This window comes from Festucalex cinctus, chromosome 16 (genome assembly GCF_051991245.1).
Source record: "Festucalex cinctus isolate MCC-2025b chromosome 16, RoL_Fcin_1.0, whole genome shotgun sequence".
Classification (NCBI taxonomy): Eukaryota; Metazoa; Chordata; class Actinopteri; order Syngnathiformes; family Syngnathidae; genus Festucalex; species Festucalex cinctus.
Window position 1 is genome coordinate 20,840,751 of NC_135426.1, and position 14,132 is coordinate 20,854,882.

A 14,132-nucleotide genomic window follows, 5' to 3' on the forward strand; every position below is an offset into this window, starting at 1 on the left:
TGAACCCTAAAACATCACAATTTCAGAAGAAGTTGTGCCAAAAACTTAATTTATTTTCATCATCCTGAAAATATAGAACTATAACGTATATAAAAATCCATTGCAACACATCCACAATATGTACAATATGAAAACACCAAATTACCTCTTGGCATACATTTAAAAGGCTTACATATCGATTGTCGGGTCAAGTTAAAAGCATTACATGCAGTATAAGTGCACTGTGCTCTAAAGAGCTAATCTGGAAATAAAAAACAAAACAAAAAAAACAGAACTTGTCCTTTGGTGTCGGAGATTTAAAAAAATAAAAAAAAATAAAACATCACTCAGAAGTTAGAACTTGGTTTCTGGATCCGGCACCTGTGGACAAAATAGTTTGTGTGTTATTTTACAAATAAAATATATATCAACATATATATATATACATATATATATATATATATATATATATATATATATATATATATATATATATATGTTGATACTGTTTTGTTCTCAGGCATCGTCGCAGGTATGGAAATATTGTGGGGTGTCTGGTCTAATTTCTCAGCTTCATAAGATTTATAGGACTACAACATGCTTGATTCATTTAGCCATGCAGTCCAATATGGCAACTCAACTCCGAACAATATTAATGAGTGACCGAAGTGTGGCTCGAGTCTCATTTTGAGCAAGTTAGTAGTTATTGTTGTTTGACTCAATCATTCGTTGGCTGCCCCACTCTCATGTTTGTTCCTGAAGGATAAGGATGCTTTTTACATGACATGACATAAGCGTGTGTAATGCAATACATACATTCCTGTCCCTGCTCCTGAGACCTCCTGCAGGATGGTGCACCGTGACCGTTGTTAGAATCTTCAAAAGAAACAAAAGTACGCATCAACAACATCAAAATGGAGTAGCATGGCAGGACTACGTGTTCAAAATCAAAATGGTATTCCGAAAAAATACTTAACGATTCAGAAATGTATCATTATTTTTTTTTTTTTAAAACATATGCTTCTTAAATAATAAATGCATATGTATTGAAGTTCAAAATGAAACGCAACTTAAGTGTACTGTATGCAACACAGCTCCGCTTGAAAATCGCGAGAGTACCTTGTCGTAGCTGGACTTGTTTTGGGAGCACTCGGGATGATTGTCCAGGACGTGCAGCACGGCGTCGTGCAGCGTCAGGAAGAACATGGACGGCTGCACCTCGTCATCGAAGAAGCTGCACTGGTGCAATTTGTCCAGGATGTAAGCTGCAAGCGCACACATGCACACAAAAAAACACACACACAAAACTACTGAGGAACACTGAAAGAAAAAAAAAAAACTAATTAAACTCCTGGATTTGTAATTAATTTAGTTTGATTATTTATTATTTGTATTTATTTATCAATTTATTACTGAGTTATTTTGCTGTGTATTTTTGTTGGTTATTTTTTTTTCTTCATTTTTTTTCTCTTCATAACATTATGTGGCCCTTGTGTCCTTCTGATTTTCTGTATGTGGCCCTCAAATGAAAAAGTTTGGACACCCTTGCACTAGTATATCTAAAATCCACTTGAGAACTCAAATTTTGTTGCACTAGTACAAAAGAATGAGATTTTTAAATATCGTCATTTTTGTGTGTTCAGAGCAAAAGTCATCAAATACGACATTCAATGCAAACTGTGGAAGAGTAAAGAAAAAAAAGAAAAAAATCCAGAAGTTGCCACTTACGATCACAGGCAACAATGTAGACATCCACTTCAACGCGGACAAACTCTTTGAGAGCCTGCAAGGAATGACGAGGTGGTTTGGCGAGACTCGAGCGCAAAAAAAGCATGAAAGCGTTTCTCAGAATCGGAACTGACCGCTTTGAGACCCTTGAGAGCGGACACGTCCAGGAAGGAGACGGCCGCGAAGTCCAGCACCAGACTGTGCAGGTCCACCCGGGGAACAATGATGTTGGCGGGAAGCTCGGCGTTCCAGTCCACGCGGGCCGGCAGGTCCTTGAAGTCGGTGGGCAGGTCCAGTTCCTCCGCGTCGCTTTCAAGCTCAACCGATTCCTTGATGGGGCCGCACGCTGTGTTCAGGAAGCCGTTCTGGAATGGGAAATTTCCGCTCACAACACTTTTCCACATGTTTTCCCTTTCCACTGGCAGACACAACACAAGAGGCACGAACGACATCATGTTGCTCCAACAAAACGTTCGCTTTTCAATGACGGCGTGGATTAAGCACAACACTGCAACTACGATAAACATAAACAACTTTTAGTGCGTTGACATTCAGTGGCTCATTCTTATAAAACACACATTTCTTTGTTACCTCTGTAAAGCAACTCTGAATACAGAGCTAACAATAAATGATCACAATAAAACAATCGGAATTGTACACATGAGCGCTGAGTCTGGCTAATTTCAAACTATTATCTAATCTTCATTGGAGGAAACATTTATGATGTTTTGAGCTGTAGTATTTATGATACTGTAATATGCGTGATTAATGGCAAAACAATTTCCATTGTTTTTGTTACATCCAGTAAGGTGTTATAAATCAGAGAGTTTGAAATGTTTTACACTGGACAACATGGTTCATATACAGTATACATTAGATTACAAATAATAAAGGAAACAAGGTTGACTTTAGTACTAACATTAAAAAGTACAAGAAAAATACACAAATTGTAAATAAAATACTGTATTCTTTTGACTTTTTAAATTATATAGAAAATTATTTCCTTTTTCAGCAGTGTGGGGAAAAAAAGAAGTACTAAATAATAATAATAATAATAATAATAATAATAATAATAATAATAATAATAATAATAATAATAATCATAATCATATGATAACAATGAAGCAGAAATAACTTGCTAGTTAATCCACACAAAAAGGTGCAAATTGAAGTTTAAATCATAATTTTATTTAACGACATGTACACAGTAAATTACTTAAACTGTAAGACTTTTACTGTTTATATTTCTATGATTTAATGCATTCCTATTGCAGCAATATTGTATACAAATTTGAATTACTATTATGAAAATTAATTCAATGCAGTAAATGATTGCTATCTACAGTTGTGCATTTTTTTTTCCGTAAATGTATAATAGTGCTCATAAGTACATATGCTTGGTCTATGTAAACATATGAACACAACTGCATACATGCGCTGTAATATAAATACAATACATGAGCTATTGCATCTGAGTAGATATTTGTGGTGCATTATTGAAGGATGAAAATTGCATTGAATTACGTGTAGAAATGTATACACAGCTCACCTCAAAGCAGGTGCGAGAAAACTTGTTTGAAACGTTAATGACGGATTCATTGATGGCAACCTTTTATATGTGGGCGTGTTATCACTTACTGATGTCCACTGGAGATCACCTTTCTTTAGAAGTTTCCGGATCAATCGCAGCGCCTTATTTCGCTTCCTGAGCACCCGCAGTGGATTAAAGCCAACCTGTGGGATACAGAAAATATCATAAAAGGACATTCAAGATGGAAATAGTGGAGAAAAAAAAAAAAGCAGACGCACAGCTTCCACCAGTTTGCTTCTGAAGAACTCGATATTGGCGAAGAAGATTGGCGACGGGATTCGGAAGATTTTCACCCCTTCTGGCTCATAAATCTGGAGAAGAAACACATTTGAATTGTAAATTGAATTGTCAATTGTGCCATTCGCAACTCACATCAACGTAGTCCTTTCTGTCCTTGTAGATATCAGTGCCGTGGATGTTGGCCAGCACACTGCAGCGGGGGCTGAAATACAGTTGAGGAAATACATTACATAATTTCTGGTAAAAACAAGTACCCAGAAAAAGCCAGCAGTAGTATTTTAAATCACTCTCCTGCAAAAGAGCCCAATTTAGGTGACAGTTGCGAATATATGAACTCTGCCGAGCGAAAAAGTGACTACCATTAGTAATATAATGTCCCCAAATACACATCAAAACAGAATCCATGTTGAAATGAGCAAGTACCGTATTTTCCGCACTATAAGGCGCACCTTCAAGGAATGACATATTTTAAAACTTTTCCAACATATAAGGCGCTACAGTAGAGGCTGGGGTTACGTTATGCGTCCATTAGATGGTGCTGCGCTAAAGGGAATGTCAACAAAACAATCAGATAGGTCAGTCAAACTTTATTAATAGATCACAAACCAGCTTTCTGACAACTCCATTCACTCCCAAAATAAATAAACAGCTGTTTTATTATTTTCTCTGAGGTAAAGTATTAGTATTTTGCACATGCGCGTCACCGATCATGCAGGGTCACCGATAGCGTCTTGACAGCGAGACCTGTTGCGGCTCAATATTGATCCATATATAAGGCGCATGGTCAACTTTTGAAAAAATTGAAGGCTTTTAGGTGCGCCTTATAGTGCGGAAAATACGGTACAGTACTTACAACTGAGCTCTGAGAACGACACTGAGGAGTTCCACACCGAGACCTGCGGCCAGACCAAGATCCAACCCCAGTAAGATGGCTGCGAGACACGTGCCCAACCACACCACCTGTACACAGCAAAAAACAAACCCCAAAACATTCAATCTGATCTTATTCCAGCTGACATGCATGCGTCCGTCCGTACGCCAATCCACTTACACAGTCTGGCTTGTCCCGCCTCCACAGATACGGGACCTCTCGAAACTGCATGAGCATTCCTTTCAGGTTGACGATGACCACCGCGCCCAGCACGGACTGTCGGGAGCACGGGTCAGCGCGGGGGTAAACGTAAAAGAAAAAAAAAACAGATGGGAGGAAGCCCACCTTGGGGAGGGGGTCCAGGAGAAAGCCGACGGCCAAGGTGACGATCATCACGATGATCGCTGAGAGCAAGCCGGCTATCTGAAGAGGAGAGAAGAGAATGTGCTCAGATGGATATTTGTGTGTTACTGTTTTAGGAGAATCAATCAAAACTTGTGGGTTACCTGCGTTTTTCCACCAGTACTTTCCTGCACTGCACTTCTGGATAGAGCTGTGCTGGCTGCAAAAGACTTGAAAGATGCACCGAAAATATTGCTGACTCCAAAAGCGATCAGCTCCTATAAGCACATCAAAGATGTCATCTTGCCGAACTTTATGCGGGTAAAAAAAAAAAAAAAAAAAAAAAGTCGCATTGTTGGTTGTATGCACCTGGTTTCCATCTATAGTGTAGTCGTGCTTGACAGAATAGACTTTGGCCACAGAGAAGGCCACAGCAAATCCCACGATGGCCATTGGGAAGGCCTCCATGGCCGTGTCTTGGAAGATGTGCAGGTTGGGGGCAATCGGGGGCTCGTACCTGAGAAGGAACATGAAAGGCTTTCCGGTACGTCGGTTATCACAGGCATCAGTCGGGATGGATTATTCCATTGTGCCATGGCTTTTGTTTCTTCCTTGCAAGGTCTCCCAATAGAAATATCATCGTCTAATATTTAAAAAAAAAAACTAAGTTGAAATAAGTTCAATACCAGGACAAGAGCACTTTTGGATCTGTATTCCTTATGGTTTCTATGCATTTATTTTTATTAGGGGTGTCAAAATCAGTGCGTTAATTTTGAGTTAATTTAGTGTTCCTTGAAAGCCACTAATTTAATGCAAGATTAATGACCGCCCCTTACTTGAAAAGCCTCTACTTTAATTCCAGTCACAACACAACAGACACAACCACGTCCAAAATTAGCAGTATTAAAATTAATAATAATGCATATATTTGTGGAGACTGGGGTCAACTTGTATTTTACTATTGTAAAAATGTGCAGAATTTCACAAGTTATTTCATGTTAAAGATTTGATAGCTCTTAACATGAAAAGAAAAATGCAGAGCTGGCACCAATGTCTTACAAATGCAATTATGCCATCTAGTGGCAGAACAAATGACCTCACACAAATCAGTATCACTTTTTTTTAACAGTACAGTACTTTTTTTTTTTTTAAACTCAGTTTAAAGAATTATTATGAAATTACTGTATCAATGAAATATTTATTTCACTTTTATGTTAAGAGTAGGATTTTGTTTTATTATTGTACATTCAGAACAGATACAATTTGTGATTAATCGTGAGTTAACTATTGAAATTGTGCAATTAATTATGATTAAGAATTTTAATCACTGGACACCCTTAATTTTTATATATGAAACATCTATTTCATATTTTTCTAATATAAAACGTATTTTTATATAATTTTAATATATAAAACATCTATTTAGTATTTTTATAATATAAACATTTTATATAATTTTTTATACATAAAACCTCCATTTAATATTTTTATAATATAAAACATATTTTTTATATAATTTTTATACATAAAACATCTATTTAGTGTGCATAATTTGTCCTCTCAAAGATTACTGCTCACAGATGCTGTCGGCGACTGAGGTCAGCGCTGTGCAAAAAAATAAAAAATTCTTACCCCTTTGGAATATGACCGACGACGTCGATGCCATATTTGGTCCTGAAGTCAAACGCGTAAGAAACACCACATGCGATGACAGTCTGGGGAACACATTGATGAAATGCTTTATAGCCATTTTGTTTAGAAATGAGAAGTTCTCACATGACTGAAATGCGCGTGATGAAGTACATTGAGACGAGCCCCTCACCATGATAACCTCTATTGGGATTGGAACCGGCAGCTTGGCTTTGAATCGGTCATTGAGCTCCTTGACGACGAACACCACCACCATGATCACCAAGGAGATGACCACGTCGCAAACGTTGGTGGACTCGATCTTGTTGAAGATCACCTCTAAAGTCTGTCCAGAAAAAAAACAAAACAAGAATGACACACAATGCAACACAAATTGGAAGCTTTTTTTTTTTTTTTTTTTTTTTTTTTTTTTTTTGTCTTACGTATATAATGGAGAGCGGCCCACTAATTCCAGGGACTTGCAGGCCCAGCACAAACTTGAGCTGGGATACCAGGATGTGAATGGCGGCCGCGGTGGTGAAGCCGGACACCAACGTGTCTGACAGGTACATGACCACGAAGCCCACCTGCAGGATGCCCATCGCCAGCTGTGGAAACCCCCCCAAACACATTTGGCACAAGGATCATCTTATGGAAATTCAAAGAAGTTTTGCTCTTAATTAAATAAATAAATAAAAAAAAAAAAAGTTTCCATTCAGATTTGAAATTATTATTTTAAGGGAAACACAGCGGGCACTTGATCTTTAAACAGAAGAAGAAACTAACATGAAAAATATTTAAAAGTTATGAAAAGAAATTATTATAAATAATATAATAATCAGACATTTCTCAAATGTTAGTATTAGAACCCTTTAGGTGATTCTGGGTTACTATGGCAACAACCAGAGAAGGTATTGTGAGATGCAGGTTGAGTCCATGACACAAGGAACGTTTATTTTATTTATTTCACTTTTTTTAAAATTATTATTTTTATTTTTTTTATTGTCACTATTGAATATTTTTTAGAATTGATTAATCTATCAATTAATCAACCCATCAAATTCAGTTAAATTGTGCATTAAAGTGCATTACAAATACATTTTTTGCTCTGATTACTGTTTATTCACCAGTGATTGGTGTTTATTTCATATTTAGTATTTGTATAGTGATTTAAAAAATAAATAAATCAATCTCTCATGAAGGACTACAGAAATCAGTGGACAATTACTGCAGCAAATTTGGACAATTTAGAATTTAAAAATGGCTCCAAATAATTACTCAATGATTAAAAAATAATAATAATAATAATCGATTACTTGTTGATTAATCGACTAATTTTGTCGCCTCTTAATATAGATGCCACAAAATGGCAAAACAATACAAGTTTGCTTTTGAAGCACATCTGAACGTGGCTAAAATCGACCCGAAAATGACAGATGAGCAGGGGCCTCAACACGGAGCCCTGGGGCACACCTGATGTGATTGTGGAAGTGTTGGAAGAGAAGCGCTTTAACTGGATGAATTCAGCAAGGTCTTTGCAAAAAGGACATTTTTTTTTTTTTTATGACAGAAGTTTTAGGTGGTGACTTTTCAGGCATGTGTTCTTAACAATTTGCTAATGAAAGTTCATTCCTGGGTTGTTTCACCTGCATGAGTCCCACAAGGAACGTTAAAGAGGAGGCCACCAGCACTCTCTGCTCGTCCTTGGAGAGACCTTCGAAACCCGTGATGTTCGCAGGCGGGCCTTCGTCCGGGACCAGCCTGGTGACCACCGAGCCGATCATCAGACACAGCACCGGGAACGGACCTTCCGAAAAGGCGCAACATTAAGACTCATGGGGAAAGGTGGCCGTTAAAGGAGAAAGGGACCCTTACCCACTGAGATGTGTCTGGAGGTTCCGAGGAAAAAGTAGATGACAACAGGGAAGAAAGCAGAGAAGAGGCCATACCAGGGCGGAAGAGAAGCCAGGAGACAGTAGGCTAAGCCTAAAAGATGCATCATAAAAAAATGCATACAATAATGTCATATTGGTGAAGTGTATTGGAAAATTGACACATCAGGAGAAGATGATCAAACCTTGCAGTACGGCGACAAGTCCAGTACTGACTCCCGACACGATGTCACTCAGCAACCACTCTTTGATCCTGTAGATCTTAACCCAGCCGATGATTGGCAGGAGAGACAAAACGGCATTTTTGGCACGTCTGGCGTCACACCTACAAATGATGATGAACGGTGACAAAAAGAGGTAAATATAACAAAATCCAATACAAGTGACAAGATACTAAGAAGAATGAACACAATTTTTAATTACTGGTGGAAAAAGCTCAATGTTAGAACCACCATCAAGCATCACCAACACATTATACAGTACAATAGTTTGAACCTGGATCTTATTTTTCTTTCCATTTTTGTCTATGGGAACATTGATCAAGACAACAGCCAACAACTTTCCAAGAAATTCTCTTCCAGAAAGGAGATAACATCTTATCTAAAGTGCTCAAAGTGTACTGAAGTGCACGTGTTTGCCTCACGTGAAGTACTGCTTGACGTGGTCCAGCGTGGTCTTGCGGTGCCTGTAGACCTTCTGGTGCTCCTCGGCGAACGACTCCTCCGAGTACAAGGAGCGCGCCACCACGTACCGGTTGGCCCCCGCTTGCATCACGGCCGCTTGCGCTACCTCCGAGGATCTGCCGCTGTTGCTGCTCACAGCCATTTAAACACATTAGGAAGCGTCAGATCACCTTTTGACGCCGCAAACAACAAAAGGTCCAGATGGGAAAGGCGCATGAGGTCTGCATCACTTGTCACGTTTGATAAATAGAGAGCAATGCCAGATAGTGTTGCTTTCAATGGATCACTTCCTTGAAGCCGACAATCGAGCGCACCTACAGTTTTTGTGGGTTACCTCCCAAAATGAAATTTCAAATGCACAACTTGAGGTAATTATATCTAGTAGCTGCCAGTAAGAGTCATTCCTCAATCTTTTAATCAGTTTTTGTGTGTGATTTTGTCCGTTCCTATAAAACCAATGCAACACAGTTACTCATATCAGAAAAAAAAACATTAATAGCAATGTTTTTCTTTTTTTCTTATATTGTCAAGTGAAATTTTAACCAGTTAGCATAGCAACCAACACAAGCATTGCTATGCAATCCAGAAAAAGACAATATTATTGTTTTCCTTTCATCAGATACTCAGAAGCTACATTTGTTTTGACCAGTTAGCATTGCAGCTAACGCAGCTAGTATGTACGCAAGCAAACAGACTCGCATATGCATTAATATGAAATCCCACTACTCATTCTATTAAAAAAAAAAAAGACAATATCAATGTTCTTTTTTTTTCATTTTTCAAAATGTTACCCTACCTATAAATTTGTTTTTTAGCAGTATGCAAAGCAGCTAACACAGCTTGAATAATAAATAAATAAATAAATAACATAGGCGTTGATATGCAACCTGGTTACTGTAAAATTAAATTGGCATGCATATACTTTATATACACATACTCTAAACTTTAAAATTTTGAAGGATTTGTTCAGCAATATGTTTTTTTCAGGTGCCTTAGTATCACCTAAGCATGATGACAATAAAGGACAAAATGATCAATCTAATACTACTACTACTACTACTACTACTACTACTACTACTAATAATAATAATAATAATAATAATAATAATAAGCACCACTGATTGTTGAACTGGCCAAATATTTTTTTTAAGTTCTGAGTTTATTTATTTATTTCAAAATGTATTTAAGTATTCAGAAATATTTTTTTTAAGGTACTTTATCATCAACCCAAGCAAAAATAAATGACAAAATGATTAATCTCACACAAAAGTACCATCGACTGTTGAGCTAGACAAATTAGGTTTTAAAAAATGTGATTGTTTATGACCTGTTTTTCCTTAAGACAAAACTAGTAATAATAATTGGTCCACTTCTCCTAAACGTTGGTGCTGAAATTCTCAATCCAATTTTGGACTAACCCAACGTCGAATGTTCTTGTGAGGTCACCTACCTGATCGAGTGCTACAAATCCCAACTTTCCACTGGCCTTTCCTCCTTCTCCCGCATTTGGAGCGCATCTGCGACGGCCGACTGTTCAGCCATCAATAAATGACGCAGCAGTCGCAACTCCCGACTGTAATTATTAACAGTAATGACGATGGGATCCCTCGAGTTTGGATGCCTGCCTTATCCTTGACCATTGTTCTCACTGATATCTGTCTTCGAAAGTTTTCAGCAGCGGCGGATTTTCCGCCCCTGGAGGAGGGACGGGACAGGACAGGCCATTGTTAGGAGGTGGAAATCAAGGAGCTTTTTAAGCGGCGGAATGCTGCCAAAGGTTAACAACAGCACCGTGTTTGGATATTTTAGGAGATTTACGACATGGAACCGTTCCAGAAAGGGCCTCCAAAACATTGATCAGACGGCAGATACAGCATTACTCCCCGATCACGTCATATGACATTCCGTCGAGGAATTTTTGGGTCACCATTTGTGAAGTCATCAATGGGCTGAGGACAGAGCCTTGCGGGACTCCATAACTCAATTTTAATACATACAGTAAATCCTTTTAAACATGTACTATTTTATTTATCAGGTCTAAATTTGCCTAAATATATGAAATTGAGTTTTTTTTCATTGGATGGTGATAATGTCGTCAGTGTGTGTGCGGGTGCGCACGTGTGGGAGGTTGCTGTTCATGAGTTTCAGTGCATTTGAGCTGGAATGCAAACACGCACAGTGAATTGTGCGAATGACCTTACTGAGATGTTTGGAATGAAGGCAAGTTCAGTGATTTGATTCGTGTGTGTGCGTGTGCTTGTTTGTGCATGTGCATCAAGTACAAGTGGCAGAAGCAAAACTATTTTTTGCAAACATATATATATATATATTTTGAAAAAATATTGCTGATTATTGCATTTTTTTTCAACTTGGTCTGAGGAAATATTCAAATATTTTGAAATATGATATTTGAGTTTTCTTCAGCTGTAAGCCATAATCAGCAATATCATATTAAAACAATGAAAGGCTTGCAATATTTCAGCTGATTTGTAATGAATCCAGAATGTTTGGCATTTTTGCTTCATTGCATTACAGAAAATAATGGACTTTATCACAATATTCTAATTTTCTGAGACAGTCCTGTACATTGGGGCATTGCCTCCTCATATGCAGCATAATAATAATAATTTTCTTTTAAAATATATGTGTAAAAAGGTAATTTCTACAGAGAACAAAAATAGTCAAATGACTGACTTACATTCACTTTATGTCACAAATGAGTTTAATTAAAAAAATAAATAAAGTGTTAATGTGGTTAGTTTGTAAATTATTTGTTTTAGCCAATACATACGGCATTCTAGTAGTGACATTTCAATTGAAATCAAAGATCCAGCTTCGTTTTTCCGGTATTTCCCACTCCCCATTTCATTTCACAAAATCAAAAGCAAGAGACGAGTAGGAGGCTGGAGAAGGCTTTTGTTCTCCAATAAATGACTCATATCTGAAAAAACGCTGGCACGCCTGACTGCGCTAAGGCCAACATTTTTTCCAGCTCGCCACGTATTTGCTTCCATGATTATTATTAATAGAAATATTAAAATTGAAAAGAACAAAAGTGTGTGTGTGTGTGTGTGTGTGTCTGGCAAGCTTTCCAAGAGTAAACTCCAAATGTTATCTTATAATTGGACCACAAAGAGGTGAGACTACAGAGGAGTCGACTGCGATTGGCCACATCCGCACATTTATTTTCGGCACGCCACAAGTTAGAAAAATAATCTTTGATATTATGAATAGGTTTGGATTTGTCTAAATTTGAATCCCTTGCTATGCATTTCTTCCCCCAAGAAGTTCCTCCATTATTCATGCGTTGAATGCAGAATTTTCTGTTTCATGTTACAATGTTTTTGTTTGTTTTTATACGTTTACTTAGTGTACAATGTGTAGCACAAAAAAAAAGAAGAGAGGACAATACTTATTATGTCATGAAGGATGATGATAAAAATGTGATGTTATTCATCTTGGAGGACCTCAGTGACATGCAGTAACTGTCAATGACCAGTTGGCTATTAAACATTAGTCATTTATTCATTGGACAAACAATAAGAGCTGCAATTAATGTTGGGTGGATCAAGGTTTTTGTGATGTGAAAGATTAAGTGTGTGATAATCTTTTTAAACCACCGCAGCAATAAAAAAAATAAAAAAAAATAAAGGAGATTCTACTCATCCAATGAAAGCAATTTTATCCTGCTACGTTTTACAGTTAGAGATATTTGATTTTGTAAAGTGACATATTGAGATGAAATACCGTGTGTATCCTCCTGACTACCAGCAATTCAAATTTGTCCTCTGTAGTGGACCTTTTTAAACCTGAATATCTTCCACCTAGTGCATACGATTGAATTAACTCCTTTGTGCTCTATAGAGGACATTCAGAGCTTTTCAATGATAGCAAATGTGTAGGGGTGGGGCTTCCCTCGGTGAAAGCACTTTTTAGGGAAGAGGAAAAGTAAACTTATAACACTTTTTATTGAACAAATTTAGGCTTTAAATGTTGTTAGCATGTTTTTGACAAGACTCTTAAGAACACAAAGTACTGTTTGAATTATTTTAACTGTATTTGAGCCTAGCATTTAAGTTTTTAAAAAATGTCCTCTGTAGTGGACACATCATAGCTTAAAAATAAAAACTTTTTTTTTTTTTCTTCCCCTAAACATTTCTTTTGCAGTATTCCAGTTACTTCACAAAGATTGGGGAATATCAAAATAAACATGATTGGACAATATTTTTTTTTCCTGGTAGTCAGGAGGGTATTAGTGCTTTTTTTTTTTTAAGTGCTGCAGCTCTAACAAAACACGTACTAATCATCACAGTAATAATCCTAATCATAATAAAAACTTTTTCTGATTGTAACTGCACAGGCACTTCCATTATGGTTCATCATCATCATCATTGCAAAACTACAATCAAACTGTCAGTGAAAAGTGAGTAGTTATAATATTAACTCATTCACTGCCAGTCATTATAGAAAATTTTTACATTTCCAATACTCACGTGATATTACATTCAATAATTATATATAAACCGAATCTACCAAATAACAGAATAGACTCCCTACTTTTTGTCCCGTCCCGTTCTTTTATAATTGACAGCAGAAAAATGTAGGTTTGCCAAAATACAGCCATTTCTCCCATGGACTCTGAAACTGTGTTTATTTCCTATAAAATGGGGCAATGATGTCATCTACCGGTGGTTGGGCATCAGTAAAGTTGTTTCCAAGTTTGATATTTACAGTGGAGCATGCTCAGATTCGCCCCCATTTAGCAAAGCATGATGAGCCCATTTCAACATACTGTACAAGATAGGAGACAACAATAAACAGAACCTCAAGCGTCATGACGACACTTTGCACAGGTTCAAACATTAATCCATTCATTTGACTGACACGTGATTGTTTTTTTTTCTCTCTCTAAATAAAGGGGCAATAAACAGCACCACTGAGATAACGGCAACTACTGACATGACATTCTGTACAAGAGCGCCTGTTTAGAAAGATAACATTTACTGGACTGATAAAGGAGATATTCAGTAGATATAATGCGGGTTAAGATTGCAAGGTCCAAAGAAGGTTAATAAATTCAGAAGATTTTTTTTAATATTAGTAGCACTTAAAATGTCACTTACTGATTTGGGAAGGTCAGCCAGCTCATGTTCAATCCCAATAAACGTCTCCCCCGT

The 14,132-nt window shown here is 37.3% G+C and overlaps 1 protein-coding gene across 2 annotated transcripts; it reads right to left on the bottom strand.

Moving 5' to 3' along the window:
* Positions 1–32: 32 nt before the first annotated feature.
* Positions 33–14,132, bottom strand: LOC144003611 (chloride anion exchanger-like). 2 transcript variants are annotated; one of them, XM_077500037.1, is made up of 21 exons: positions 14,079–14,132; positions 8,916–9,083; positions 8,458–8,597; positions 8,256–8,366; positions 8,027–8,187; positions 6,824–6,988; positions 6,574–6,726; positions 6,384–6,466; positions 5,121–5,268; positions 4,916–5,029; positions 4,755–4,832; positions 4,590–4,685; positions 4,392–4,498; positions 3,671–3,740; positions 3,517–3,609; positions 3,346–3,441; positions 1,842–2,072; positions 1,708–1,762; positions 1,099–1,244; positions 796–855; positions 33–360 (listed from the first exon to the last, which is right to left on the bottom strand). In XM_077500037.1, the coding sequence occupies exons 1-21, from the start codon at positions 14,102–14,104 to the stop codon at positions 334–336; spliced, it is 2,328 nt and encodes a 775-aa protein (XP_077356163.1). In that variant the 5' UTR covers positions 14,105–14,132; the 3' UTR covers positions 33–333. The 2 variants fall into 2 exon arrangements, with proteins under 2 accessions (XP_077356163.1, XP_077356164.1); XM_077500038.1 differs by lacking the exon at positions 14,079–14,132 and adding an exon at positions 10,406–10,578.

Bases quoted from the DNA above. Each gene is read 5' to 3' on its own strand.
- LOC144003611 (XM_077500037.1), bottom strand. From the start codon at position 14,104: ATGAGCTGGCTGACCTTCCCAAATCA. The intron at 4,833-4,915 runs GTAACCCACAAG...TCTCCTCTTCAG, and splicing joins GTACTGGTGGAAAAACGCAG to ATAGCCGGCTTGCTCTCAGC. The intron at 2,073-3,345 runs GTAAGTGATAAC...TTCCCATTCCAG, and splicing joins GTGATCTCCAGTGGACATCA to AACGGCTTCCTGAACACAGC.